This window comes from Pangasianodon hypophthalmus, chromosome 12 (genome assembly GCF_027358585.1).
Source record: "Pangasianodon hypophthalmus isolate fPanHyp1 chromosome 12, fPanHyp1.pri, whole genome shotgun sequence".
NCBI lineage: Eukaryota > Metazoa > Chordata > Actinopteri > Siluriformes > Pangasiidae > Pangasianodon > Pangasianodon hypophthalmus.
Window position 1 is genome coordinate 8,360,040 of NC_069721.1, and position 27,676 is coordinate 8,387,715.

The window sequence follows — 27,676 nt, forward strand, 5'->3', positions numbered from 1 at the left end:
ACCAGATGCAAAATCAACGCTTGGAATCAACTCCAGACCTTTCATCTCCTTAATTTGTCATGACATAGTGAGGAAATAGGCCACACCTGGCCATGAAACTGCTTATCAGTCAGTTGTCCAATTACTTTTGAGTCTGTGAAAATGGAGGGACTCTGTAAAAAATGGTTGTAATTCCTAAAAGGTTAATGCAATAATTAACCTTTGAATTAAAGCTGAATTAATTAACCTTTGAATTAAAGCTGAAAGTCTACACTTCAGTCACATCTTGATTGCTTCATTTCAAATCCATTATGGTGGTGTACAGAGACAAAATTATGAAAATTGTGTCATAGTCCAAATACTTATGGACCTGACTGTATTTTCATTAAATCACAAACATGTTATTGAGTGAAATTAATAGACTTTTGTCTATAAGTACAATAAGTGTTGCCAGCTTTCTTTCACAAATATGGTAAGGATAATAGTCAAAAACAACATGAAAATTTTTTTTTAAATAACTTAAAAAAAATTTCCTTGAATAATTTCAAACCCCCCGTACCCCCCCCCCAATACCCCCCCCCAGAACACAGACAGCACGTAAGCCCTCTGAAAAAATAGAGAAAACCCTGCCCACTATCGGTCGGATCACCTTTCTTTAATATCAATAGTCTGTCATAACACGGAAAAATCAGAGGGAAGGAGTTTATGGCTTGGGAGCAAGAAGAAGGTGTTGAAGTAGCTGTGATTTTATTACGAGTTGTATTTGGGTGGTGGCTGCTGATTGTTTCACTGGAGCATTTCTCACTAGTAGAGGACTTTGGAATCCAGTTTGGTAGCTGTTTACAGAGGAAGTTTTCGGTTTGATTTGTTGTAGTTTTTATTTGTTGTTGTTGTGAAAGCAGTTTAACTCCAGTGCCGGAGAGTGTGTGTGTTTGTGTGTTTTATTTTTTTAATCTGATCAACTAGCAGCAAAGAAAAGGCAGTGACATGCAGGCCATAAAGTGTGTGCTGGTCGGAGACGGGTGAGGGTGTATTTTGCTTGTTTACCTGCTCTGTAGTTTAGAGCCTCACTCCTTACATTACTAAATAATTGTAGCGCAGTAAAGATAGTTTACGGTTTGAAATTCACACTTCTCTTGGCTCTATATCCCCAATGCGCTGCTGTAGACATGTAAACATGTAAGCATGTTATTTCTGAGTTCACACAAATTCTCTTGTTTTAGATAAACCCTGACTTGTGAAAACTTTCACAAACACATTTGCTCACATTTGATATTGTCTTACTACTCTATTCCCATGGCATTGGGATATATGTAACAATAGCATATACAGGCTGTGTCAGCCTTTGCATTAACTCAGACTGCATGTTTATTGGAAAAGCCATTAACTTGAAGCCAGGCTCTGAACAGCCTCTGAACATTCTGTCAGTGTAAGTGTATGGGAGTTTTGGAGATTTTTTTTTATTGTCTGCAACGGGAAAACCTTAAGTCCGATCAGTTAGAAAAAATTCAGCATGATCAGTCTGAACAGCCTGAAGAGCTATGCTGAGTTTGGTGGAAGTAGCTTGAACTCTCAAGGAGTTATAACAGTCAGACATTTTTAATGGAAGTTTAAAATAGTTATCAGTTTGAAATCTGAATGTAATGTGCAGTTTTAAGAAAGAAAGAAAGACAGATAGATAGAGATATTGCCTAGGGTGGCAATAATTGTAGAGATGATAGATAGATAGATAGATAGATAGATAGATAGATAGATAGATAGAATGGCAGAAAGATAAATGGAGAGATAGACTGATACATGTAGATAGATAGAGAGAGTTGTAGTGTTTGACAGACAGAAGGAGTGAGAGAGTGATACAGGTAGACTGATAGAAAGAAATACGGAGAGTGTGTGTGTGTGCTACTGAAGTACTGAAGGACTATGCTGAGTTTGGTGGAAGTAGCTTGAAAGCTCAAGAAGTTGTAACAGTCAGAATTTTTAAATGGAATTCAATCGGAATTTTGAGCTTCTGTAACGGGAAAACTGTAAAAAGATGTAGCAACTCAAGTCAGAACAGACTGAAGGTCTGTATCGAATTTGGTGGATGTAGCTTGAATGCTTTGGGAGGACTAGCGTATAGAAATTAATGGTCTCAGAAAAAGAAGAAGAAAAACAATAATACATTTAAACAGGAAAACAGTATGTAGGCTTTGTTGAGCCAACATAATAATGAAAAATTGTATCACTGTCCAAATACTTATGGACCTGACTGTACCCTACTGTTAGATAAGAAGGTGTGTGTCTATGTGTATATGTATATGTGTGCATATATATGTGTATGTTTGAGTGTGTATATATATATATATATATATATATATATATATATATATATATATATATATATATATATATATATATATATATAATATATACATACTGATCAGCCTTAACATTAAAACCACCTGCCTAATATTGTGTAGGTCCCCCTTATGCCATCAAAACAGCTCTGACCCACTGAGGCATGGACTCCACAAGACCTCTGAAGGTGTGCTGTGGTATCTGGCACCAAGACATTAGCAGGAGATCCTTAAAGTCCTGTAAGGTGGGAGGTGGGCCTCCATTGATCGGACTTGTTTGTACATCCCATCCCACAGATGCACACGCACCTGGCCGTCCACATGATGTAAAAGTATACGTGATTCCTCAGACCAGGCCACCTTCTTCCATTGCTCCATGGTCCAGTTCTGATGCTCACATGCCCATTGTAGGTGCTTTCGGTGGTGGACAGGGGTCAGCATGGGCACTCTGACCAGTGTGCAGCTACTCAGCCCCATACACAGCAGGATATGATGCACTGTGTGCTCTGACGCCTTTCTATCATAGGTAGCATTAACTTTTTCAGCAATTTATTCCACAATAGCTCTTCTGTGGAATCAGACCAGACAGCCTTGCATTCACTTCCCATGCGCATCAGTGAGCCTTGGGTGCCCATGACCCTGTTGCTGGTTCACTGGTTGTCCTTCCTTGGACCACTTTTGGAAGATACTAACCACTGCATATGGTGAACACCCCACACTTGCCGTTTTGGAGATGCTCTGACCCAGTCATCTAGCCATCACACTCTGGCGCTTGTCAAAGTCACTCAGGTCCTTATGCTTGCCCATTTTTCCTGGTTCCAACACAACAACTTTGAGAACTGACTGTTCACTTGCTGCCTAAAATATCCCACCCTTTGACACCCTTTGTGTTATTCACATTGCCTGTCATTGGTTTTAATGTTATGGCTGATCTGTATATTATATTGCCAAAAGTTTTGGGATGTCTGCCTTTACATGAACTTTAATGACATCCCATTCTTAATCCATAGGGTTTAATATGGAGTTGGCCCACCCTTTGCAGCTATAACAGCTTCAACTCTCCTGGGAAGGCTTTCCACAAGGTTTAGGAGTGTGTTTATGGGAATTTTATGGGAATTTATAAATATAAATTCCCACCACCCATGGTGCTGATTGTTGGGGCAAGGTCAGATGAGTCTGGGCATTTAAAACCTTTGAGATTGACATCACCTGGTCTTTCCAGACGATGACTGAGAACAATCCATGACACTGACAGGTCTCTGCTTTCCAAAGGGGGCAGTGCATGCTATAAACTCTGCAGGGTGTCCAAACTTTTGCAGACACCATTTTTTTGTTTTCTGTTATTTTGAAAGTGTAAATGATAGAAATAAAATCTAACTTTTTTGACATATATTTGACATATATGCCTTTTGGAGATTTTTCCATTTTTCCTTGGCTTCTTTATGCACATTAATACAAATTTTTACCTGGGGTGCCCAAACTTTCGATCCCCACTGTATATATAGCATCTGTGGAGTGGAATGTGCTGGACGAACAAGTCCAATCCATGGAGGCTCCGCCTCACAACTCACAGGACTTTAAGGACATGCTGCTAATGTCTTGGTGCCAGATACTACAGCACACCTTTAGAGGTCTTGTGGAGTCCATGCCTCGACAGTCAGAGCTGTTTTGGCAGCACAAGGGGGACCTACACAATATTAGGCAGATGATTTTAATGTTATGGCTGATCAGTGTATGTACACATAATATAATTTTAGAGCAAAGGATTGACTTATTTAATTAGAACAGACATTGCCCTTTTCATAAAATTTGGGAGATCTCTGTGTTTGAAAAATCTTGTAGTGTTTCTTCATGTGAAAAAGTTTTCATTTTGAAATGTATTTGAAAAGTATCTATTCCAGTATAAGGCCATGTTAACAGTGGTGCTATGTGACATTTGGTATCATGGTATGCTGTCACACCCCTAATATACACTAATTCTAATTCTTAGCAGATGTTTTTTTTTTTTAAATACAGGGAATCTGAAAAAACACAGCTTCTTTTCAGCTACACCACCAGTGACATCCACAGAGAATACGTGCCCACAGTGTGAGTAACATTACACACTCCTCTGCTAAAGTCCTGAAAGTGCATCAGTCACCGTGAACAGCCTCTTGTTGTGTGTAGATTCATTTCTCTGTGTTCAGTAGAATACACTCTGTCTTGTCATATACACGCAAACAAACTCTCACTCTCTCTCCAGGTTTGATAATTATCCTGTAACTGTAATGGTAGATGGGGAGCCAGTGACCCTGGGGCTGTACGACACAGCAGGACGGGAGGACTACGACAGACTGAGGCCACTCTCCTATCCTCAAACGGTACAGCGCCGAGAGCAAACTCAATGCAGAGTGAATATTAACAGTCCATCTCATTTCAATCCTCATGATCGTGCTTCATTGCTTTTTTTCCATGTGAGCCTGCCGTGCCAGTGCCAATTGTTATGAAACATCTGTGCTTATGGTCTTCCATTTCCACAAGGCAGTGCTAAATCAAGAAAGGGAACGGAAATGATCTTGCATATTCTACATCTCTGATGAAGTTTCATTTCATATTTGAGTGTTGTTTTTTCTCTTGTTTCTATAGGACGTGTTTTTAATTTGTTTCTCGCTGGTGAGCCCTGCCTCGTTCGAGAATGTCCGTGCCAAAGTAAGCAGCTTACTTGTGTGGTTATAAAAGTAAAATTAAATGAAGTGTTGGACATGTGTAGAAGAGCATCTGGATGGCAAGGAAAAAGGAAGAGCCCGATATAATGTGTCTGGTCTGGAGTATTGCGTAAAGCAGTTCCAGTATTTTGTTTGCTCAGAGTCTTGTGGCTGTAATGTAATATAATACATTACAGATGATCATAGACCTCAAAGTTGACTCATCACATCACCTGAGATGCAGTAATTGGGACTGGGTTTGTAGGCGAGTTATCATGGTGATGTGTTTGAGTAAGAGAATAAATGTAGAGCCACTGAATGAAACTGGATGATGTTAAATGTCGGTTCAACACAAGATGGATGTCAGAAGGATTTAGTGCAGCATGGGTCTAAAATGTGTTTAGTTGAACCTTACAAAGTGGATAATGCTTTGACAATGATGTCAAGTTTCAGAACCATGCAGAACCAAGCAGGTTTGCTTATTATATACATACATACACACACACACACACACACAGTTAGGTCCAGAAATACTTGGACAATGACAGAGTTTTTGTGATTTTGCCTTTATACACCACCACAGTGGATTTGAAATAAAACAGTCAAGATGTGATCGAAGTGTAGACTTTCAGCTTTATTTTAAGAGGTTCCACAAAAATATGGCATTTACCATTTAGGAATTACGGCCATTTTCAACAAAGTACCTCCATTTTCAGGGGCTCAAAGGTATTTGGACAAAGTGACATAATTGTAAATATAACTGTAATTTTTATACTTGGATGAAAATTCTTTGCAGTCAATGACTGCCTGAAGTCTGGAGCCCATGTTCTCAAAACTCAAATTCTGAGTTTCCTCCCTGAAGATGCTTTATTGGGTTGAGATCAGGCGACTGACTTGGCCATTGAAGAATATTCAATTTCTTTGCCTTCAAAAAGTCTTGAGATGCTTTCGCAGTATGTTTAGGGTCATTATCCACCTGCACTGTGAAGCGGCGTCCTATCAGTTTTGTAGCATTTGGCTGAATGTGAGGAGGGAGTATAACCCTATACACCCTAGAAAACTCTGGAGAAGGTAGGCGTATCGACTGCAAAGAATTTTCATCCAAGTATTAAAATTATGGTTATATTTACAGTTATGTCACTTTATCCAAATACCTTTGAGCCCCTGAAAATGGAGGCGCCTTGTTGAAAATTGCTGTAATTCCTAAATGGAAATGCCGTATTTTTTGTGGAACCTCTTAAAATAAAGCTGAAAGTCTACACTTCGATCACATCTTGATTGTTTTATTTCAAATCCATTGCGTTGGCGTATAAAGGCGAAATCACAAAAACTCTGTCATTGTCCAAATACTTCTGGACCTAACTGTGTGTGTATATATATATATATGTATATATAATTTTATATGTCAAGTCTGAGTGAGCTGTCTTTTCCTTCCCCCACAGTGGTATCCTGAGGTCAGCTATCACTGCCCCAACACCCCAATCATTCTTGTTGGGACCAAGATCGACTTAAGAGACGACAAGGACACTATTGAGAAGCTGAAAGAAAAGAAACTCACTCCCATTACTTACCCACAAGGCCTTGCTATGGCTAAAGAAATAGGTTAGTACTAGTAACTACTACTAATAAAGGCTTTTGGGTTTACAGTTTCACACACTAACAGTTTGCTCCAGTTTGCACAATTATGCGATCTAGTTTACACTAATAGCTAGTTATTATTTAGTTAGTGTGTACCTGTAGCGTTGCACACTTGTGCATTGTTTCTGCTTTGTTTTCTTGTGTGTGGCATCCATGTCTTATGTTGCACCATCCCATGAACCATGCATTGGATGATGATAAAAACCTGCTTGACTTGGTGCATTTTGTGTATGAGTTTGCAGTATTCTATATGTTTCTAATCTATGTACAGGTTGTGTGAAATATCTGGAATGCTCAGCTTTAACTCAGCGTGGCCTTAAGACAGTGTTCGACGAAGCCATTCGTGCAGTCCTGTGCCCACCGCCGGTCAAAAAGCCAAATCCAGAGTGCCGTCTCCTCTGAAGAAGTCATCCATAAAGAACCATCTGCAGTCTGCACTCGCCTGAGGAGAGGTTTCAGGAATAGTGGGGAGGGAGGACGTGTTAGGAGAAAGAGGGAAGACTCTATGAACCATACCCATACATCTCTCTTACTTACATATTGTAGTTATAATTAGATTTGCTTCTCTGAGTCTGTTTTAGGATCCTAGAGTTTGTCTCGAGGACATGGGGATGCGTTTCCTTGTTATATCCCTTCACACTAAGTAATTCCTGCTGCCTTTTAATAATGTGTTTTTCGTGTTTATGTAATGGTAAACCAAATGATCCTTTCTTTATTTCATCCATCAGAGCCTATATATTTTGTTTACACACTGCATTTTTTTTTATAGAAAATGAAAAGTTACCAAAAATGCAAACCTGCTTATAATAGCTTTTACTTTTGCAGGAAAGAGTCCACAATTCAGAATTTGCTAAGTGCTTACTTAGATAGATAGATGTACTTTATTGATCCCTGAGGGGAAATTTGGGAATCACTCTTACGATATTATTAGTTTTTATTAGTTTTATTAGTTTACTCATTTAGTGTACATATTGGGGTCAAACATTTGGTACATAAATGTTACACTAGAAAAAGCATGTATTCACTGACTCACTGTCATCTGAGCACTCTAAATTACAAAACAAAATTTGGCTCAATGCTTATTAATATGTGCTGCATTTACTATGCAGTCATTGTGAAAGAACTTTTTATTCCCACGCAGTATTGTATAAAGCCTGTAGTTTGGCCGATGAATAGAATGTGGACAGATGTAGAATGAGAATTGTCTGTCCAAAATCTGCTGTCAGTATGGAATCACGCCCCCAAGAGAAGTGGATCTTGGATCACCAAGTTTAACTGAAATTCCTTTTCACAGGAAGGCACACTGAGAGGACATAGAACAAGTCGAGAACAATTCCCAACAGATGTCTTATTTTTTATCTCTTGTATGAGTTCAATCATGTCAGATTGTTTTGTTTTGTTTTTACTGTATTCCAACTACTTTTACAATGTATTAACAATATTCTCTGGAAATGAAAAACAGTGTCCTTTGTCCTAAGCTTTAGTGATTTTATTCAAGTGTTAATCAGTTAGTTCATCTGAAATCAGTTTCCACTGTCATGATTATGTCTGTTGAATAGAGATTTACTTCACGTGTCGTTGTGTTCAGTTTTAGACATTAGAGTTGTTCTCTGTACTGAATGCCGGCTGGTATCTCTCCATATCATGTCCCTCACTGGCTGCTCTTCCACTCGTCAAACACAAGCTTCGCAGCAACTGCATCTTATATCCCCATTCCTACAATACTTGCAAAAGAGAAACCATACTTAATCCACTTCAGTTTACACCCAGCAGCTGATGTTTATTTCAACACTTGCCTCATAGTTTTTGCCAATCATTTATGAGCATGGATGAGCAACAAGCAGAAACAGATCTTACCAAATATACTTCAGTATGCTTAATTTCTAGTGGAATCGTAAAACTGAACCGTCACTATCTGTAAACAGTTAAGCTTTAAAAATAGAGCCTAAAATTCCCTTTATTGTCTCAGGGGATACAAAAAAGTAAATATCAAGTCGTCTATCAAAAAGAAAACATGGTGAGACTTAGCAGTTCACATTTTCTTATCAGCTGGAATTCTGTCTGCTTGTGAGAAACAGCCTGAATTCTTCCTTGAGCCTAAGTTTGCCTGTTCTTAACGGAAAGCATTTACCCAGTGACTTAAATACTGTTGTTGCGCAAGGCAGGCCGAGTTCCATTTAAAACTTCTCCTAGTTCAGCAAACACTTCTGCCTGGAGGAACACCAAAAATAGATTCAGATTAACCCTTGAAGTTAATACATCATTTATTTTTCACATGTATGTGCTCAGAATAAAAACAGGCAAAAAATTGAGTTTGTGCTTAAATGTTTAAAGCTAGTACTCAGTCATGAGTACTGGTGATAGTGCTTATTACAGATATCATTGCTGGGATTCCAAATAGGACAATAAATTTATAGTAAAGAATACTTGTATTCTGAAATTCATTTTAAATAAGTCACTAGTCACGTTTACATGGACACTTTTTGTTTCAATCGGAATGAAATCAATCAGATTGATTAATCCGATCGCAGTGTTTACAAGAACGCTGAATAAAGTAATCGGGTTGATGTGCGCGTTTACATGACAGAATCGGATTTGATCTTCTGACATGCGCACAGTGCACGAATACACGTTTCCAGCTGTTCCAACACGCAGATACTAGCAGCCACTCTCTTGCCATTGCTTCTTTTTTCGTTTTAAAAAGTAGACTTAACATTTGCCTATTTCAGCCGCTAATTAGAAGGCGATGAGCGCGTGATGTTTTGTGCGGTACTGCGTGTATTTATCAAGCTATTAAAATGCCCCTTCCCGAGCACAGAACAAGGCGTCTGTGGATGAGGGTCCGAAGCAAGGACCGGTGGGACACCGTCGTCTTACACCACTTCACAGACGAGGAGTGGAAGGAGAATTTTAGGATGACATGACAGTCATTAATGACACTATGCTCAATGGTGGAGGGGAACATGGCACCTGCTGAGGCTACGGTCAGAGCCCCAATACCGCTGACAGCCGTGCGTCATACGTCATTACGTGATCTGTACGTCATTGCACATGCGCAGATGCGCAGAACTATCTGGTTTCATTTTCAATCCGATGAAGTGTTTACATGTCCTCTCCATCGGATTAGAAAAGGTTTAAACCACCCCTTACGATCCGAATGAAATTTTAATCGGTTTTGTCCAGTTCATTTCGATTGACGTGTTTACATGTGACTTTTTAAATCTGATTGTGCTTCTAGTCCAGTTACGATCGGATTATTAGTGTCCATGTAAACGCAGCTAGTGACATGCAGGCCATAAAGTGTGTAGTGGTCGGAGACGGGTGAGTGTGTGTTTTGTTTGTTTACCTGCTCTGTAGTTTAGAGCCTCACTCCTTACATTATTAAATAATTGTAGCCAGTTAAGATAGTTTGTGGTTTGAAATTGTGCTACTGTAGACATTTTTTTATTGCTACTATTTATTTTATAATGTGTATAACTCAAAAAGTTAAACACGTAGAAGACTGAAACCACTATCATCTTGACCAGTTTGATTTTTGACCAGTGAATTTTTATAAAGCAAAGTTTTTTTAAGTCAGTGAAAAATGAAGGTGAAAAATACACGGTCTTCACGTTTATGGCTATTTCGAATAAATACACAGTCTGAGTTCATGCAAATTCTCTTGTTTTACATAAAGCCTGACTTTCACAAATACATTTGGTCACATTTGATATTGTCTTACAACTCTATTCCCATGGCGTTGTGTAACAAGAACATATACAGGCTGTCAGCCTTTGCATGAACTCAGAATGCATTTTTATTGGAAATAGCCATAAACTTGAAGCCAGGCTCTGAACATTCTATCAGCGTAAGTGTATGGGAGTTTTTTATTATTTTATTGTCTGCTACGGGAAAACTGTAAGTCCGATCAGTTAGGAAAAATTCAGCATGATCAGTCTGAACAGCCTGAAGAGCTATGCTGAGTTTGGTGGAAGTAGCTTGAACTCTCAAGGAGTTATAACAGTCAGACATTTTTAATGGAAGTTTAAAATAGTTATCAGTTTGAAATCTGAAGGTAATGTGCCGTTTTAAGAAAGAAAGAAAGACAGATAGATAGGGTGGCAATAATTGTAGAGTTGATTAGATAGATAGATAGATAGATAGATAGAATGGTGGAAAGATAAATGGAGAGACAGACTGATACATGTAGATAGATAGAGATAGTTTTAGTGTTTGACAGACAGAAGGAGTGAGAGAGTGATACAGGTAGACTGATAGAAAGAAATATGGAGAGTGTGTGTGTGTGTGTCCTACTGAAGTATTGAAGGACTATGCTGAGTTTGGTGGAAGTAGCTTGAAAGCTCAAGGAGTTATAACAGTTATAACAAATTTTTAATGGAATTTAATCAGAATTTTGAGCTTCTGTAAAGGGAAAACTGTAATTCCCATCAGTTAGAAAAGATACAGCAACTCAAGTCAGAACAGACTGAAGGTCTGTACCAAATTTGGTGGATGTAGCTTGAATGTTCTGGGAGGACTAGCGTATAGAAATTAATGGTCTCAGAAGAAGAAAAATAATAATAAGTTTAAATAGGAAAACAGTATGTTGGCTTTGTCAAGCCAACATAATTACGAAAAATTGTGTCACTGTCCAAATACTTATGGATCTGACTGTGTGTGTACCGTTAGATAGGAGAGTGCTTGTATGTGTATGTATGTATATGTGCGCGTGTGTATATATATTACACTGATCAGCCAAAACATTGAAACCACCTGCCTAATATTGTGTAGGTTCCCCTTGTGCTGCCAAAACAGCTCTGACCCACTGAGGCATGGACTTCACAAGACCTCTGTAGGTGTGCTGTGGTATCTGGCACCAATATTTTAGCAGCAGATCCTTTAAGTCCTGTAAGGTGGGAGTTGGGGCCTCCATGGATCAGACTTGTTTGTCCAGCACATTCCACAGATGCTTGATCAGATTGAGGTCTGGGGAATTTGGAGGCCAAGTCAACACCTTGAACTCCTTATCATGTTCCTCAAACCATTCATGAACAATTTTTGCAGTGTGGCAGGGTGCATTATCCTGCTGAATGAGGTCACTGCCATTAGGGAATATCAATGCCATGAAGGATCTGACGCGCAGCTCACAGGACTTTAAGGACATGCTGCTAATGTCTTGGTGCCAGATACCACAGCACACCTTTAGAGGTCTTGTGGAGTCCATGCCTTGACAGGTCAGAGCTGGTTTGGCAGCACAAGGAGGATGTAAGCACTATTAGGCAGGTGATTTTAATGTTATGGCTGATCAGTATATATATATATACATATACACAGTTAGGTCCGGAAGTATTTGGACAATGACGGAGTTTTTGTGATTTTGCCTTTATACACCACCATAATGGATTTGAAATAAAACAATAAAGATGTGATCAAAGTGTAGACTTTCAGCTTTATTTTAAGAGGTTCCACAAAAATATGGCATTTACCATTTAGGAATTACAGCCATTTTCAACAAAGTGCCTCCATTTTCAGGGGCTCAAAGGTATTTGGACAAAGTGACATAATTATTAAAATAATGGCTATATTTACACTTGGATGAAAATCCTTTGCAGTCAATTGCTGCCTGAAGTCTGGAGCCCATGGACATCACCAAGTTTCCACTGAGTTTCCTCCCTGAAGATGCTTTGCCAGGCCTTCACTGCAGCCACCTTCAGTTGCTGCTTGTTTGTGGGTCTTTCTGCCTTCAGTCTTGTCTTCAGTAACTGAAAAGCATGCTCTATTGGGTTGAGATCAGACGACTGACTTGGCCATTGAAGAATATTCAATTTCTTTGCCTTCAAAAAGTCTTGAGTTGCTTTCACAGTATGTTTAGGGTCATTATCCACCTGCACTGTGAAGCGGCGTCCTATCAGTTTTGTAGCATTTGGCTGAATGTGAGCAGAGTGTAAAGCCCTATACACCTCAGAATTCATCTTGCTACTTCTGTCAGCAGTCACATCATCAATAAACACCAGTGAGCCCGTTCCATTGGCAGCCATACATGCCCATGCCATAACACTGCCTCCACCATGTTTGACACATGATGTGGTATACTTTGGATCATGAGCTGTTCCTTTCTTTCACCATACTTTTCTCTTCCCATCATTCTCTTACAAGTTAACCTTGGTTTCATCAGTCCAAAGAATCTTATTCCAGAACATGGGAGGCTTTTTTAGATGTTTTCTGGCAAAGTCTAATCTGGCTTTCCTGTTCTTGAATGTTACCAGTGGTTTGCACCTTGTTGTAAACCCTCTGTATTTACATTCAAGAAGGCGTCTCTTGATTGTAGATTTTGACGATGATACGCCTCCCTTCTCCAGAGTATTCTTGACTTCTGTTGATGTTGTGAAGGGGTTTTTCTTCACCAAGGAAAGGATTCTGCGATCATCCACTTTAGTTGTCTTCCGTGGTCTTCCAGGCCTTTTGGTGTTGCTGAGCTCGCCAGTGCATTCCTGCTTTTTAAGAATGTACCAAATTGGTGATTTGGCCACTCTTAAAGTTTTTTCTATCTCTCTGCCAAATGCCAACTCAATACCTGATATCCACTCCAGACCTTTTATCTGCTTCATTTGTCTTGAAGTAACGAGGGAATGGACCGCACCTGGTCAATTAACTTCTTGTCAGTCAATTGTCCAAATACCTTTGAGCCTGTGAAAATGGAAGTACTTTGCTTAAAATGTCTGTAATTCCTAAATGGTAAATGCCTCATTTTTGTGGAACCTCTAGAAATAAAGCTGAAAGTCTACACTTTGATCACATCTTGATTGTTTTATTTCAAATCCATTGTGGTGGCGTATAAAGGGAAAATCACAAAAACTCCATCATTGTCCAAACACTTCCGGACCTAACTATATATATATATATATATATATATATATATATATATATACACATCATAATATATATCATAATATCATTTTAGAACAAAAGTATTGACTTATTTAATTAGAATAGACATTGCCCTTTTCCATAAAACTTGTGAGACCTCTGTGTTTGAAAAATCTTGTAGTGTTTCTGCATTTGAAAATGTTTTCCTGTCTATACCGGTATAAGGCAATGTTAACAGTGGTGCTGTGTGAAATTTGCTATCACACCCCTAATATACACTAATTCTTAGCAGATGATTTTTTTTTTAAATACAGGGAAGCCGAAAAAATATGCCTTCTGAAAAGCTACACCAGCAACGCCTTCCACGGAGAGTACACCCCCACAGTGTGAGTAACATTACACACTCCTCTGCTAAAGTCCTGAAAGTCCAGCAGTCACCGTGAACGGCCTCTTGCTGTGTGTAGATTCATTTCTTTGTGTTCAAAATAATGTCCTCTGTCTTTTCATATATACACAAACAAATACTCTGTCTCTCCAGGTTTGATGATTATTCTGTTACTGTAATGGTAGATGGGAAGCCAGTGACCCTGGGGCTGTACGACACAACAGGACAGGAGGACTACGAAAGACTGAGGCCGCTCTCCTATCCTCAAACGGTACAGCGCCGAGAGCAAACTCAAGGCAGAGTGAATATTAACAGTCCATCTCATTTCAATCCTCATGATCGTGCTTCATTGCTTTTTTCCATGTGACCCTCTCATGCCAGTGCAAAAATCTGTGCTTATGTCTATCGCGGGGCATAAAGTATCCTATCCATAAAGTATCCTATGAAACTGAATGCTTCATCTGTTTGCACCTACTACCGATTAAAGGATCTTTCTGTTTCTACTTTCATACCATTTCCACAAGGCAGTGCTGAATCAAGAAATGGAACAGAAACAAGCATTTAATGATCTTGCATATTCTACATCTCTGATGAATTTTCATCTCATATTTGAGTGTTTTTTTTCTCTTGTTTCTATAGGACGTGTTTTTAATTTGTTTCTCGCTGGTGAGCCCTGCCTCGTTCGAGAATGTCCGTGCCAAAGTAAGCAGCTTACTTGTGTGGTTAAAAAAGTAAAATTAAATGAAGTGTTGGACATGTGTAGAAGAGCATCTGGATGGCAAGGAAAGAGGAAGAACCCGATATAATGTGTCTGGTCTGGAGTATTGTGTAAAGCAGTTCCAGTATTTTGTTTGCTCAGAGTCTTGTGGCTATAATGTAATATAATACATTACAGATGATCATAGACCTCAAAGTTGACTCATCACATCACCTGAGATGCAGTAATTGGGACTGGGTTTGTAGGTGAGTTATCATGGTGATGTGTTTGAGTAAGAGAATAAATGTAGAGCCACTAGATGAAACTGGATGATGTTAAATGTTGGTTCAACACAAGATGGATGTCAGAAGGATTTAGTGCAGCGTGGGTCTGACTATATGGATCATCTTATTTATTTATTGCAGTTTTGAAAGCTTTCAACTCCTGAACCATCCACCCAGTTACACTATGTGAAAATGTAAAATGTAGATTTAAATGTAGATTTGTTTGACAGTAACAGCATTTCCTCTAAGAACCACACTAGAGTGACTGATAAGATTTATATTTGGCTACATTTGGTTAATAATTAACTTGTTACCAGAATTGAATGGATAAAAAAATATTGCATGAAACGAACATGGCAAGAAGTAATACATTGTAAATCATACATTTTACAAATTGAAAGATGGAAAGTTACATATTATGCATCCAGTAAAAATTGTCTTTGTAATGCAGAATGGCTGCCTGTGGCATTTCAACCATTAGACACTTCCTGCATGTCTAGATGTAATCTCCTCTGGAGTTTCAGACAGGGCTGATGATCGTGTATAATCTATGACAGTGCTCTTATTTAAACCTGTACAGTATCAGGCTATCTCTGTGTTCTGAGTAAATGTGTTTAGCTGAAGATCACAAATATATATATATGTATATAATGTATGTATGTATGTGTGAAGTCTGAGTGAGCTGTCTTTTCCTTCCTCCTTCCCCCACAGTGGTATCCTGAGGTCACACATCACTGCCCCAACACCCCAATCATTCTTGTTGGGACCAAGATCGACTTAAGAGACGACAAGGACACTATTGAGAAGCTGAAAGAAAAGAAACTCACTCCCATTACTTACCCACAAGGCCTTGCTATGGCTAAAGAAATAGGTTAGTACTAGTAACTACTAATAATAAAGGCTGTTGGGTTTACAGTTTCACACACTAATAGTTTGCTCCAGTTTGCACAATTATGCGATCTAGTTTACACTAATAGCTAGTTATTATTTAGTTAGTGTGTACCTGTAGCGTTGCACACTTGTGCATTGTTTCTGCTTTGTTTTCTTGTGTGTGGTGTCCATGTCTTAAATTGCACCATCCCATGAACCATGCATTGGATGATGATAAAAACCTGCTTGACTTGGTGCATTTTGTGTATGAGTTTGCAGTATTCTATATGTTTCTAATCTATGTACAGGTTCTGTGAAATATCTGGAATGCTCAGCTTTAACTCAGCGTGGCCTTCATACAGTGTTCGACGAAGCCATTCGTGCAGTCCTGTGCCCACCGCCGGTCAAAAAGCCAAATCCAGAGTGCCGTCTCCTCTGAAGAAGTCGTCCATAAAGAACCATCTGCAGTCTGCACTCGCCTGAGGAGAGGTTTCAGGAATAGTGGGGAGGGAGGACGTGTTAGGAGAAAGAGGGAAGACTCTATGAACCATACCCATACATCTCTCTTACTTACATATTGTAGTTATAATTAGATTTGCTCCTCTGAGTCTGTTTTAGGATCCTAGAGATGGGGATGCGTTTCCTCGTTATGTCCCTTCACACTAAGTAATTCCTGCTGCCTTTTAATAATGTGTTTTTCATGTTTATGTAATGGTAAACCAAATGATCCTTTCTTTATTTCATCCATCAGAGCATACATATTTTGTTTACACACTGCATTTTTTTTTATAGAAAATGAAAAGTTACCAAAAATGCAAACCTGCTTATAATAGCTTTTACTTATTCTGAACATTATTTATTTAAGTCAAACTGCTTGATTTGTAGGAAAGAGTCCACAGTTTAGAAGCTGCTGAATGCTTACTTAGATAGATAGACGTACTTTATTGAAATTTGGGAATAATTTTTAGGATTTTGCTGGTTTACTCATTATTTAGTGTACATATTGGGATCAGACATTTGGTACATAAATGTTACACTAGAAAAAGTCAGTTTTCACTCACTCTCATCTGAGCACTCTAAATTACAAAACATACTTTGGCTCAATGATTATTAATATGTGCTGCATTTACTATGCAGTCATCGTGAAAGACGTTTTTATTCCCACACAGTATTGTATTAACAATATTCTCTGGAAATGAAAAACAGTGTCCTTTGTCCTAAGCTTTAGTGATTTCATGCAAGTGTTAGTTAGTTCATCTGAAATCAGTTTCCACTGTCACGATTATGTCTGTTGAATAGAGATTTACTTCATGTGTCATTGTGTTCAGTTTTAGAAATTAGAGTTGTTCTCTGTACTGAATGCCGGCTGGTAACTCTTCATATCATGTCCTTCACTGGCTGCTCTTCCACTTGTCAAACACAAGCTTAGCAGCAACTGCATCTTGTATCCCCATTCCTGCATTGCAAAAGAGAAACCATACTCAGGTTATACTCCATTTCAGTTTACACCCAGCAGCTGATGTTTATTTCAACACTTGACTCATAGTTTTTGCCAATTATTTATAAGCATGGATGAGCAACAAGCAGAAACAGATCTTACCAAATATACTTCAGAGTCCTAAAACTGAATCATCACTACCTGTAAACAGTTAAGCTTTAAATAGAGCCTAAAAGTCTTTTTATTGCCTCAGGGGAAACAAAAAAGTAATTAAAGCTGCAAGCAGCATTTTCGGGGGCCAAGCACCCAGACTCGGTGAGCCGCACATTCACAGACGTGGTACAATTGTTGCCTAAGCAATCACAGGAAAGCAGAGCCATAACTTTAGGCAAAGGGATTCATTTGTAGTTTCTCTCATGGTGTGTAAGTTTTGACCACAGACAGTGGTGGAATTCTTTGACTGTAGGAGGAAAGGTCTAGATGAACAAATGGGCAGCAGGGTGGCATTGCTGCTGCAGTTACCACTACTGCTGCGACCTGTGGCATTGTCTGCTGCTACTTTGATCTGCGGTCATGATTGCTACTGCTCTGACCTGAAAATTTTTTTCCTCTTGCAATTTAAAAACATCTAAGGTATTCATGTTTTTTCTCATCAGTCTGGGTCTTTTTTCCCCCCACTTTTTGCAAGTATCTGCACCAAACTTATATCTGTCTTATATTGTGTTTTTTTTTTTTTTTTTACTGAAAATTGCTCAATAAAAATGCTTGATTTGATATTAAACCCTGTCAGGTGTGTATTGTCTGTTTAATATTACATTTAACAGCTAGAATGGCAGTGGACAGCTGTTTAGACAGGTCTCAAGATGATGTGAGCCACATTTGCTGAAGACTGGACAAAATTTGGAGGAGGAGTAGCAATAACGTGCGGTTGTCCCATATGGTCTTGCAGCCAGGATTCCTGGTTTTTCACCCAGGTGGCCTGGGTTCAACTCCCAGTATAAGAACCTTTACTCAGAGACTGGACAGAAAACACACACACTCAACTGAACATCACCCCATCCTCTTTGCAATTTTTGCACATCTCCGTATTCAATTTCTGCTGCTACAAATATTTATAATATACTGTATATAATCTTTATACTCTCTACCCAGCTGCTACTCCTTATGTTTACATTTACAGCAACTTGTTTGTTATTATTACTCTTTTGCACTGCTGTCATCTGATTCACTTCCTACTAGAACCGTACTACTGTACTAGTCAGTGCTGCACTGTAACTTACTGTGCCCATTGTCTTGTTTTGGTAGTTTTGTACTGTCTTGTGCTGTCTGCACCTGTTTGCACTGTGCACTTTATGTAAATATATGTAGTCTCCTGTAGTTCTGTGTTTGTTTTATGTAGCACCTTGGTCCTGGAGGAACATTAGCTGTATATGGTTGAAATGACAATAAAGCCACGTGACTTGATTAATGGCATTTAGAGGGAAGCATTTTCAGCATGTTATTATAACTTTTGACCAGTAGGTGACACTGTCACAAAATTTCTTGCACAGCCTCAGGTCATAGTGCCAAAGATGCCTACCAAGGTTTGTGTCAGTGAGCAAAGTCGTTGCTGAGATACAGGAACACTTTCTGTTTGGCGGCTTTGCTGTCAGATTCGTTGGCCCATTATGGACAAGCAGATTGGAATATTCAAAATTATTTGATAAAAGTTTTGTGAGGCTTACTTTGAATATGATGTCTGCCAAGTTTGGTGATGATTGGACAAAATTTGTATGAGAAGTAGCAAAAAAAAACAGTTTTTGACAAAATCCAAGATGTCTTTTAAATTTTGGACACACGGTTCAAAAGTTATGACCATAAACTTACTTCCAAATTAGGCCAAAATTTGACCCGATGGTGTCGCTAGAGTGTTGGCAGCACTTGGACCAAATTTTGTCAGAATGTTCCTTAGACCCTCCCCAATCAGTGTGCCAAATTTCACACCTTTTTACCAGATGGTTCTATGGGCTGCCAGAAGAAGAAGCGGAAGAAGAAAAGAAGAAGAGAAGGTAGAATAACAATAGGGTGCCTAACTCACGCTGCTTGGCCCCCTAAATATCAAATCATCTATCAAAGAGCAAACATTGGCGAGACTTAGCAGTTCACATGTTCTTATCAGCTGGAATTCTGTCCACCTGTGAGAAACTGCCTGAATTATTCCTTGAGCCTAATTTTGCCTGTTCTTAACAGAAAGCATTTACCCAGTGACTTAAATACTGTTGTCTTGTTGCGCAAGGCAGGCCGAGTTTCATTTAAAACTTCTCCAAGTTCAGCAAACACTTCTGCCTGGAGGAACACCAAAAATAGATTCAGATTAACCCTTGAAGTTAATACATCATTTATTTTTCACATGTATGTGCTCAGAATTAAAACAGGCAAGACACTGAGTTTGTGCTTAAATGTTTAAAGCTAAGCAAGTACTCAGTCATGAGTACTGGTGATAGTGCTTATTATAGATATCATTGCTGGGATTCCAAATAGGACAATAAAGTTATGGTAAAGAATGTCTTTCATGTATTCTGAAATTCATTTTAAATAAGTCACTGTATATGAGTATGGAAATAATCAGTGACAACTACTAAAAGAAAGTGTAGGCTTACCCCAGACAGAATGATATCTCCTGACTCCACTGCAGCTCCGTCTCTGCTGTCCACGTAAATCACAGCATCTCTCATCAGCACGTCATCAAGTTCTCTCCAGTCTGGCCGACAAGCCCCTACCGCTAACGTTACAGAGAAATGTGTTACACAGCTTGGTGGCCTCCAGTTACACTATACCTGTATGAAATTGTTTTTAATTAATATGCCATGGTGAAAGATGCAGAAGGTTCTAACCTACAATGTGAGCACCGGGTTTAACCCACTCCCCAAACAGCACTGGTTTACTAGAATTAGTGACTGTAATGATGATGTCTGCTCCATGCACTGCCTCTTTAGTAGAAGAAAGTACTGTAACAGGACCCTGGACACCAGCAGCAAACCGCTCAGCTGTCTCCAATCTCCGGCTGCACACACGCACCTGAAAACAATACAGTGAATGAGTACGGTACTAAAAAAAAAAAAAAAAAAAATCATAACTAAATAACCTTTAATGACAGTTATCATAATATAACTGACTTATCTTTAAGGGCTTTAGGGGTTTAGGGTATCATCATAATATTGAATTTAAAAATGTTAGACATTAAGAAGTCTATTTTAAGGTGTCTGGAATTACATTATGTGTTGAATATGTAAGAAATAAAACACGATAGGGCGTGCTGTTAATAATGAAAATAATTAACAATGGGGTGGTGTGATTTGGTTCAACCGCACCGAAGTTCTATAGAGTTTTATTCGTTTTGTACCACAAAAATTTGCTAACAATTAAATTTTTTCACAAGTACCTTTACTAAAGCACCACACAAAATACTTTCATCAGTTTATAGTTACGTTTAGGTTTGTGGAATGTCCATGAAATAAGTTAATCAACGATAGGGTGGTGTAATGTGGTATATCGCCAAACATTCCTATTCTGAACAACAAGTTGTGGCTATGGAACATGGTAAAGTGAAACACCAGATTCTGCAGTGCATCTTTACCTGACCAATGGATGTTTTCATCTTTGGCTGGATGTATTTACCTCTTTAAAGGAAAAAAGTTTTGTGAAAATTTCATAATGGCTGACAGCCTGGTGGCCACAGCCGAGGATGCACAAGACATCCGATTGAGCTGGCATCAACAGCTAGTGAAAGAAAAGCAGTATTTAGTGTCACTTGTGCTTCATATTGTGACAGCATATAGCCTGAAATCCAATAGCTTAATAAGGAACTTACTTTAGCAGAAATGGCTGACACAGCTGCTGTCCTTTTATGTGTGATATCTAAACCATCCATAACCTGATCAAGAGAAAAAACAATGAACTACAGTAACTACAGTATATATTATTCATCCTACACTTTAGTCTAATAGCTATACTATGGTAATGGCTTACAGTGCCTTGAATAAGTATTCACCCCCTCTTAAACCTTTCTACACTTTGTAGTGTTACAATCTGGAACTGAAATGGATTTAACAGGGATTATGTGTCATATATCTTCACAAAATAGCCCATGATAGTGAAGTGGGGGAAAACACCAGTATAGTCTGCAAAATTGTCTGCAACTGCCATGTGAGTAATTATAGTGTTAAGTGATCTCCGTATAAATACAGCTTTTCCTGGACTGCCCCAGAATTCATTAAGGAAAAATACCTAAAGAAACCGCATCATGAAGACCAAGGGGCTATCGAAACAAGCCAGGACAAAGTGCTGAACAAGTAGTCCTCCATCAGTAGTCCTCCACCAAGTCAGTGACCAGGTAAGGAGAACATTAGTCAGAGAAGCAAGAGCCCAAAGGTAACGCTCAACATGATGCTACCACCATCACGCTTCACTGTGCGGATGGTGTTCTCAGAGTCAGAGTTGAACGTAGCACTTTGTCCCAAGACCAAAAAGTTCAGTTTTGGTCTCATCAGACCTGAAAACCTAGCCACTTTCATTGAAGTTTTCTGAAGTATGTAAATTTAAACGTTTACACTCTATAGATGTGTGTAAACCTTTAAAAGGAAATTCTGGGCAATTTTACTGTAAGGGTTGTTGATTTGCTGGACTCACCGCAGTGACATTGCCATATTCAGGGTTAAAGAGTAACACAGTGGCTTGTGTGGATGGTAGATTTACGTTTTCTTCTCGTCTGTAGAAAGCCACCATCTTCGTGCACAAAGTGTCCTCATGTGCAATATATGCAGGCATTAGCCCCAAAAACCTGTTAACACAAATCAGTGTTAATAATCAGTTAGATGTACGGTCTGATTCGGAGCGTTAAGGATCATGCTCATACCCGCTGTGATTGTGAATGGGGATCACAGATCTCACGGGCTGCACCACATCTGAACTGCTGCCCCGAGAAAACCTCCCCAGAACCTCTTCCAGGCGCGGGATCAACTCGTCATAACTAAGAAAACGTGCAACGACATCGTTACTCAGAAACACAGGCTGCTCAGCCATTTTCCTTCTCCAAATTCATCCAGGAGTCTGATACAGAGTCCACTAGCTCCTGATTTGGACTTTGTATCAGGTGACTGAGTCCTAAACGGCGTATCTCCAGGGTCTCATTTGCGCGTGCACGCGAAATCCACCATGACATGTAGAGGCCCCGCCCACCTTTCGGCCACGCTCTGTGAACCCGGAAGGAATTTTGTTGTTTTGTTATTGTAGTTGTTTTTTTAATTGCATTCAAATTTTTAACAGAACTATAAAAGCTAACACGTGAAAATATGTCATTACAGACTGACTTATAATTATTAATAATATATAAACAGGCATAAACAAGCTATTACATGTTACAATACTATTTACATTTACAGTATTCAGCAGATGGTTTTATCCGAGGTGATTTACAGAAGGTCCAGGTCGTCTACATGGAAAAGAAATTCCATCTATATTACACTCTGGGGCAAAACACTGGGCCAATCAATCAATCAATCAATAAAAGGAAATGTACTTTTTTTTTTTTTTTTTTTTTAATTTAGCAATGGAGTAAGGAATAAACACTTTGGAATGTGCTGTTACAGGAAAATAATCCAATGTGGTCTAACATGAAGCTGAGTTACTGTTACCACCCTGAAGTTGATTATTTTCCTATCAACAGCATGTCCTGAAGTGTTTTATTTCTCTTATACTTATGACTTACAATTATTAATAATATATACTCACTACAACAAAGAATCAAAAAGTAAAAGCAAGAGAAAATAAATACAATAAAATAATATATTGTATGGGGTTAAATAAAACCATTCATCCATTCATTCTCTGTACTGCTGATCCTACACAGGGAACCTGGTGTCTATCCCAGGGGACTCAGGACACACCCTACATGGAGTACCAGCCCATCACTGGGCACAATCGACACACTGGGCACAATCACACACCTATTCACACACCCTACGGACAATTTGGAAAAAGCCAATCAACCTACAACACATCTTTGGACTGGGAAGAAACCAGCATACCCAGAGGAAACCCATGAAGCACAGGGAGAACATGCAAACACCACACATAGGGCAGAGACAGGAATCAAACCCCCCAACCCCAGCAGTGTAACAGGTAACAGTGCTAACCACTAAGCCACTTTGTTAAACAAGACCATAATGGTTAAACAGCTCCTAATTTCCTGGCTTGATAAATTCCCATAATTTTTAAGGACTCCATATAAAGGGATAGCTCCTTTTTAAAGACATTTTTTGGGTTGGGGTGTCATTTACAAAATTTTACATTTGTGAATGAAATATTTTAACAAAAGCAGTAAACAATTTATAAGAAAGTTTACACTTTTGTCCTCCAAAAGTACTCCAAATTTCACCACATCCCATGCAATAGGAAAATCTGTGCTTATTTCGGCATTATCTGAAAAAAGCAGAAATCATGCTGTATTTGGTATTTTAATTGAAGACAAAAAGAAGAATATGTTGACAATTTGTTTCTGAGAAACCTTTTAATACATAAGTCTAAATACATGACGTCCCTACAGTTTTGTTTTGTTCTTTTCCAAAAAAAAGAAGACATATTTACTCTGAATTAATCAAGATTGTGAAATTGAAAATACCAAAAAGCATATATCTTTGTCTTAGGCCCCTAGGGTGCAATTTGTATAATTTTCAAGAATTTTATCTTTTCAAATTTTTTGATTTTGTAATTTTGTACTGTTGCAATTGGTGCAGCGGTGGCACAGCGAGTAATGTTGCTGCCTCAGAGCTCCAGGATCCTGAGCATGAGTTCCTGCTTGTGTAGAGTTTCACATGTTCTCCACATGTCTTTCCTCTCACCTCCCAAAAACAAGCCAGTAGGTGGACTGACTATGACGAATTGAATGTGTGTGTGTGTGTGTGTGTGTGTGTGTGTGTACGCATGTGCATGATGCCCTGTGATGAACCGGCTTCCCAATCCTGCCTTGTATCCAGTGTTCCCAGGATATGCTCCACTGCCAACCTGACCAGGATAAATCAGTTACTGAAGATGAATAAATGAATGACTTGTGTCTGGTTTGTACTTCTTGTTAGCACATGATAGTATGAATATTGTTTGTAAATCCTATTTTCTTATCAATAAAAAAAAATATATTATTCATCAGTCAGTAGGTCTGTACTCTGTTGACTGCACAGATGAACAGAATATAGATTGTATATATGTATACTCAGTGGCCACCTCAATAAGTACAACTAACTTACAAGTCCATCCTGTAAATATTCAGTTATTGCCTGAAGTTGTATGATAGACTTATACATGCACCACACACTATCAAGCACAGTAGTGATGTACACACAAAGAAATAAAGATGTCTAGTTTCATTGTCACTGCTGAGCTAAGAATAATCCCTCACCATAAAAAAAAAAAAAAAAAACCAAACATCTGAGCAGTGATCTCATTTCTAAAATTTATTTTTGCATATTGAGGTCCCCAGGATAAGGTCGTACAAAAAATAAAACGAGTAAATGTAATGTCACATTTAAGAGCAACACATCAACTAGTGATGAACTGTAAATGAAACAAATTTGCCCTGATCTCTAACATATTGCTGCCATTTATTTTAAGATTAGAAATTATTATATTTCTGTAACACTGAAACCAAAACAAGTATCCTTAATCATTAGGACTATACAAAGATTACAGAAGTGAAACACAAATTTAACTTGACTCTGAAGTCTAAAAAAAACAATCACAACAGGCTCAAACCAATAGTCTCTCAATCGCCATCTGCATAGACTGGATCTGAGGTTTCAGCTGTGATCCTTCCTTAATGGTGATGGACGTGGCAATAACCGGTCTCGACACACCACAAGCTCGTCCAAGGGCCTGCTTGGACCTCACAAACACATAAGGTACATTTTTGTCCTCGCACAGTAACGGAAGATGTAGAATGATCTCCAGTGGTTCAGCATCAGCGGCCATAACGATGAACTCAGAAATTCCACGGTTCAGCGTTTTAGTGGCTGTGAATGATACCAAAAGAGCATTAAGTATAGTGCCAGGCATAAACAAGCTATTACATTTTACATACTATTTACATTTACAGCACTCAGCAGATGGTTTTTTCGTCAGGGTGATTTACAGAAGGTCCAGGTTGTCTACATGGAAAAGAAATTCCATCTATATTACACTCTGGGGCAAAACACTGGGCCAATCAATCAATCAATCAATAAAAAGAAATGTACTGTTTTTTTAATTCAGCAATGAAGTAAGGAATAAATACTTGGGATGTGCTATTACAGGAAAATAATCCAACGTGGTCTAATGTGAAGCCGAGTTACTGTTACCACCCTGAAGTCGATTATTTTCCTATCAACAGCATGTCCTGAAGTGTTTTATTTCTCTTATACCACAGCAATTTTCCAATGATTACTGTTTCACCATTTACAGCTGTGTGTAATGTTGTGGAACGTCCAGAAGACAAATTATTTCCTGTTACTACTTATATCTGCTATAAACCTCATCAGTCTCTTCTCCCCCCCATGCTCTTGTGGCTGAATGAGTACAAATCCCCACAGCCATGCTCCATAATCTAGTGGAAAGTCTTCCCAGAGGAGTGGAAGTTATTATAACAGCAAGGGGGGACTAAATCTGGAATGGGATGTTCAACAAGCAAATATGAATGTGACAGTCACGCGTCCACAACTTTTGGCCATATAACTGTACAAACCTGTTATTTTCCCTGCAGACACCACAACTAATGAATTAACGTCTTCTGACCAATCATATTTGAGAATTTATTATACCGCAGCGCTGTTGAAAAGTTAACAAATAAATAAAAGACTGAAGCAACATGCAACAGGAGTTAAACTGAATAGCTTTTTTTATATTTAAAAAAAAAAAAGTTTTTTTTAAATAATTAATTCCTTGGGGTTAATGTGCAAACCTTTCACACACATACGTGACAATACTGTTCCATTCAGCTTTGATGGCCTCCAACACATGAGATTCAGGCTGTCAAAAGCTGTGTTTGGTGTATTAACATTAAGTGTCTCCTAACTTTGAATGATCTGCAACACATCTCAGAAAAACATAACATTTTTTGCCTCGGAGTGTACTGCAGATGGACTTAAGGCTAAATATACCAAGACGAAGAGTCAGTACAGATACGTAAGTAAAAATGTCATTAGTCTCAGAGATCCATGTGTAAATTTTACTCTACATTAACTGCATGAGGGAAACTCTTACCCTCGTTTGCGCCTTTGCGCAGCTGCTTGTAGTTGGATGCCTGCTGCACGAGGTCCAGTATAGTTTTGCTCAAAGTGGCATCAGCCAAAGGGTAGGCCTTGGGATTGACTTCAGCTTCAGTCTGAGATGAAGGCAAATAAAATGCACCAGTATTACTGATCATAGACTAAAATGAGAAACTAAGCCTAGTTTTCAGTTTCATGTATAATCTATCAGACTACACAAAGTACTACACAGAGTGTACAGAGCCAGTGATGATCACAAAGTACAGAGCCAGTGATGATCACAAAGTACAGAGCCAGTGATGATCATGTGAGTTCAGAATAATTCACGAGTTTAAGACTAACTATACTCTAGTTAACATAAAAAACACATCATCATCATCATAATTTTCCAGTTTGATGTCATCATCATTAATAGCATTTATACTAATGTGAAGTTAGATAAGCAGCTAGCTGTTTTAGTCACACATTTACTTACATCAGTAGAGGTTAATGTTAACTGTAAGGCAGCACCTGGTTTTGATACTCACCATGATTTCAGAGATTTGATCAGGTCCTCTCGGCGAATGCTTCACGGAGGATAAACACCTGCAGGCTTTAAACAAAAGCTTGAAATACAAAAAAAGAAACAAAACACTAAACTACAAAACTACCGCTAAAGCACAACGTGGGGCATACGTACTGAACTACTGCTGCCTGCAACACGTGTTTTGGGAGAAGAGCACTGCGCATGCTCGCGTTTTTTCTGGACCGGAAGCAGGAAGCGGTTTTTTTTTCCCCAGTTGTTTCAACGATACAAGTTAAATCGAGCCATACATGCATTAAAGATAAAATTAAATAATTACTGAAAAATATAAGGCAAAATTAGTTCCAATACATGGATTTAGCTATAAGATAAAAAGATAAATAATTCCCCAGAAAATAAATTAATTAATTAAAACAAATTAACTTCATTATCTTTTAAAATGGTCACTAATCTTACCAAGGAGAGATTGCTTTGGATTTCTTTTGTTGTTGTTGTTTTGTTTGGTGTTGTGGTTATGATTTTAGATTTAATTAGGACATTGTGTCACACACGTCATGTCTTTTGTTCTGGCATTGCTTTAATCACTTCATAGTTTCTTTGTAAAAGTTTCAATCATTTTGGCCAAATATGAACTGTTTCACGATTCCCTAAAGAGGTTTTTGTTTGTTTGTTTGTTTACTTGTTTATTTACTTGTACAAAAATAGTACAACAAGAGAGTACAAC

At 38.6% G+C, this 27,676-nt stretch overlaps 4 protein-coding genes across 10 annotated transcripts; 2 read left to right on the top strand and 2 right to left on the bottom strand.

Annotated features, from left to right (window-relative positions):
• The first annotated feature begins 626 nt into the window (after nt 1-626).
• Nucleotides 627-8,208, top strand: LOC113527454 (ras-related C3 botulinum toxin substrate 1). 4 transcript variants are annotated; one of them, XM_053238830.1, is made up of 6 exons: nt 627-706; nt 4,332-4,403; nt 4,558-4,705; nt 4,941-5,003; nt 6,442-6,601; nt 6,909-8,208. In XM_053238830.1, exons 3-6 carry the CDS (start codon nt 4,583-4,585, stop codon nt 7,037-7,039), a joined length of 477 nt encoding a protein of 158 aa, XP_053094805.1. In that variant the 5' UTR covers nt 627-706; nt 4,332-4,403; nt 4,558-4,582; the 3' UTR covers nt 7,040-8,208. The 4 variants fall into 4 exon arrangements, with proteins under 4 accessions (XP_053094805.1, XP_053094804.1, XP_034165181.1 ...); XM_053238829.1 differs by lacking the exon at nt 627-706 and adding an exon at nt 713-2,252; XM_034309290.2 differs by lacking the exon at nt 627-706 and adding an exon at nt 713-1,001.
• A 98-nt stretch (nt 8,209-8,306) lies between these two features.
• crym (crystallin, mu) lies at nt 8,307-22,366 on the bottom strand. 2 transcript variants are annotated; one of them, XM_053238824.1, is made up of 8 exons: nt 22,052-22,366; nt 21,826-21,976; nt 21,008-21,070; nt 20,815-20,916; nt 20,031-20,214; nt 19,797-19,918; nt 19,398-19,482; nt 8,307-8,361 (listed from the first exon to the last, which is right to left on the bottom strand). In XM_053238824.1, the coding sequence occupies exons 1-8, from the start codon at nt 22,216-22,218 to the stop codon at nt 8,354-8,356; spliced, it is 882 nt and encodes a 293-aa protein (XP_053094799.1). In that variant the 5' UTR covers nt 22,219-22,366; the 3' UTR covers nt 8,307-8,353. The 2 variants fall into 2 exon arrangements, with proteins under 2 accessions (XP_053094799.1, XP_026771074.3); XM_026915273.3 differs by lacking the exon at nt 8,307-8,361 and adding an exon at nt 16,638-17,175 and having other exon boundaries at nt 22,052-22,365.
• LOC113527452 (ras-related C3 botulinum toxin substrate 1) lies at nt 9,717-17,002 on the top strand. 3 transcript variants are annotated; one of them, XM_026915274.3, is made up of 6 exons: nt 9,717-9,958; nt 13,798-13,869; nt 14,022-14,169; nt 14,508-14,570; nt 15,561-15,720; nt 16,028-17,002. In XM_026915274.3, the coding sequence occupies exons 1-6, from the start codon at nt 9,924-9,926 to the stop codon at nt 16,156-16,158; spliced, it is 609 nt and encodes a 202-aa protein (XP_026771075.3). In that variant the 5' UTR covers nt 9,717-9,923; the 3' UTR covers nt 16,159-17,002. The 3 variants fall into 3 exon arrangements, with proteins under 3 accessions (XP_026771075.3, XP_053094803.1, XP_026771078.3); XM_026915277.3 differs by having other exon boundaries at nt 9,719-9,958; nt 14,022-14,139; XM_053238828.1 differs by lacking the exon at nt 14,508-14,570 and having other exon boundaries at nt 9,718-9,958; nt 14,022-14,139.
• Nucleotides 22,367-24,629: 2,263 nt separating the features above from the next.
• On the bottom strand, nt 24,630-27,160 carry snu13b (SNU13 homolog, small nuclear ribonucleoprotein b (U4/U6.U5)). Its single transcript, XM_026915448.3, has 3 exons — nt 26,957-27,160; nt 26,425-26,545; nt 24,630-25,199 (listed from the first exon to the last, which is right to left on the bottom strand). Exons 1-3 carry the CDS (start codon nt 26,957-26,959, stop codon nt 24,937-24,939), a joined length of 387 nt encoding a protein of 128 aa, XP_026771249.1. The 5' UTR covers nt 26,960-27,160; the 3' UTR covers nt 24,630-24,936.
• Between the last annotated feature and the right edge of the window lie 516 nt (nt 27,161-27,676).

Bases quoted from the DNA above. Each gene is read 5' to 3' on its own strand.
- LOC113527454 (XM_034309290.2), top strand. From the start codon at position 967: ATGCAGGCCATAAAGTGTGTGCTGGTCGGAGACGG. The intron at 4,706-4,940 runs GTGAATATTAAC...TTGTTTCTATAG, and splicing joins GAGAGCAAACTCAATGCAGA to GACGTGTTTTTAATTTGTTT. The intron at 6,602-6,908 runs GTTAGTACTAGT...ATCTATGTACAG, and splicing joins TGCTATGGCTAAAGAAATAG to GTTGTGTGAAATATCTGGAA.
- LOC113527452 (XM_026915274.3), top strand. From the start codon at position 9,924: ATGCAGGCCATAAAGTGTGTAGTGGTCGGAGACGG. The intron at 14,170-14,507 runs GTGAATATTAAC...TTGTTTCTATAG, and splicing joins GAGAGCAAACTCAAGGCAGA to GACGTGTTTTTAATTTGTTT. The intron at 14,571-15,560 runs GTAAGCAGCTTA...CTTCCCCCACAG, and splicing joins TCGAGAATGTCCGTGCCAAA to TGGTATCCTGAGGTCACACA.
- crym (XM_026915273.3), bottom strand. From the start codon at position 22,218: ATGGCTGAGCAGCCTGTGTTTCTGAGTAACGATGTCGTTGCACGTTTT. The intron at 20,917-21,007 runs GTAAGTTCCTTA...TTCTTTCACTAG, and splicing joins TGTCAGCCATTTCTGCTAAA to CTGTTGATGCCAGCTCAATC. The intron at 19,919-20,030 runs GTTAGAACCTTC...CTGTAACGTTAG, and splicing joins ACCCGGTGCTCACATTGTAG to CGGTAGGGGCTTGTCGGCCA.
- snu13b (XM_026915448.3), bottom strand. The intron at 25,200-26,424 runs GTAAGAGTTTCC...TATCATTCACAG, and splicing joins GCGCAAAGGCGCAAACGAGG to CCACTAAAACGCTGAACCGT.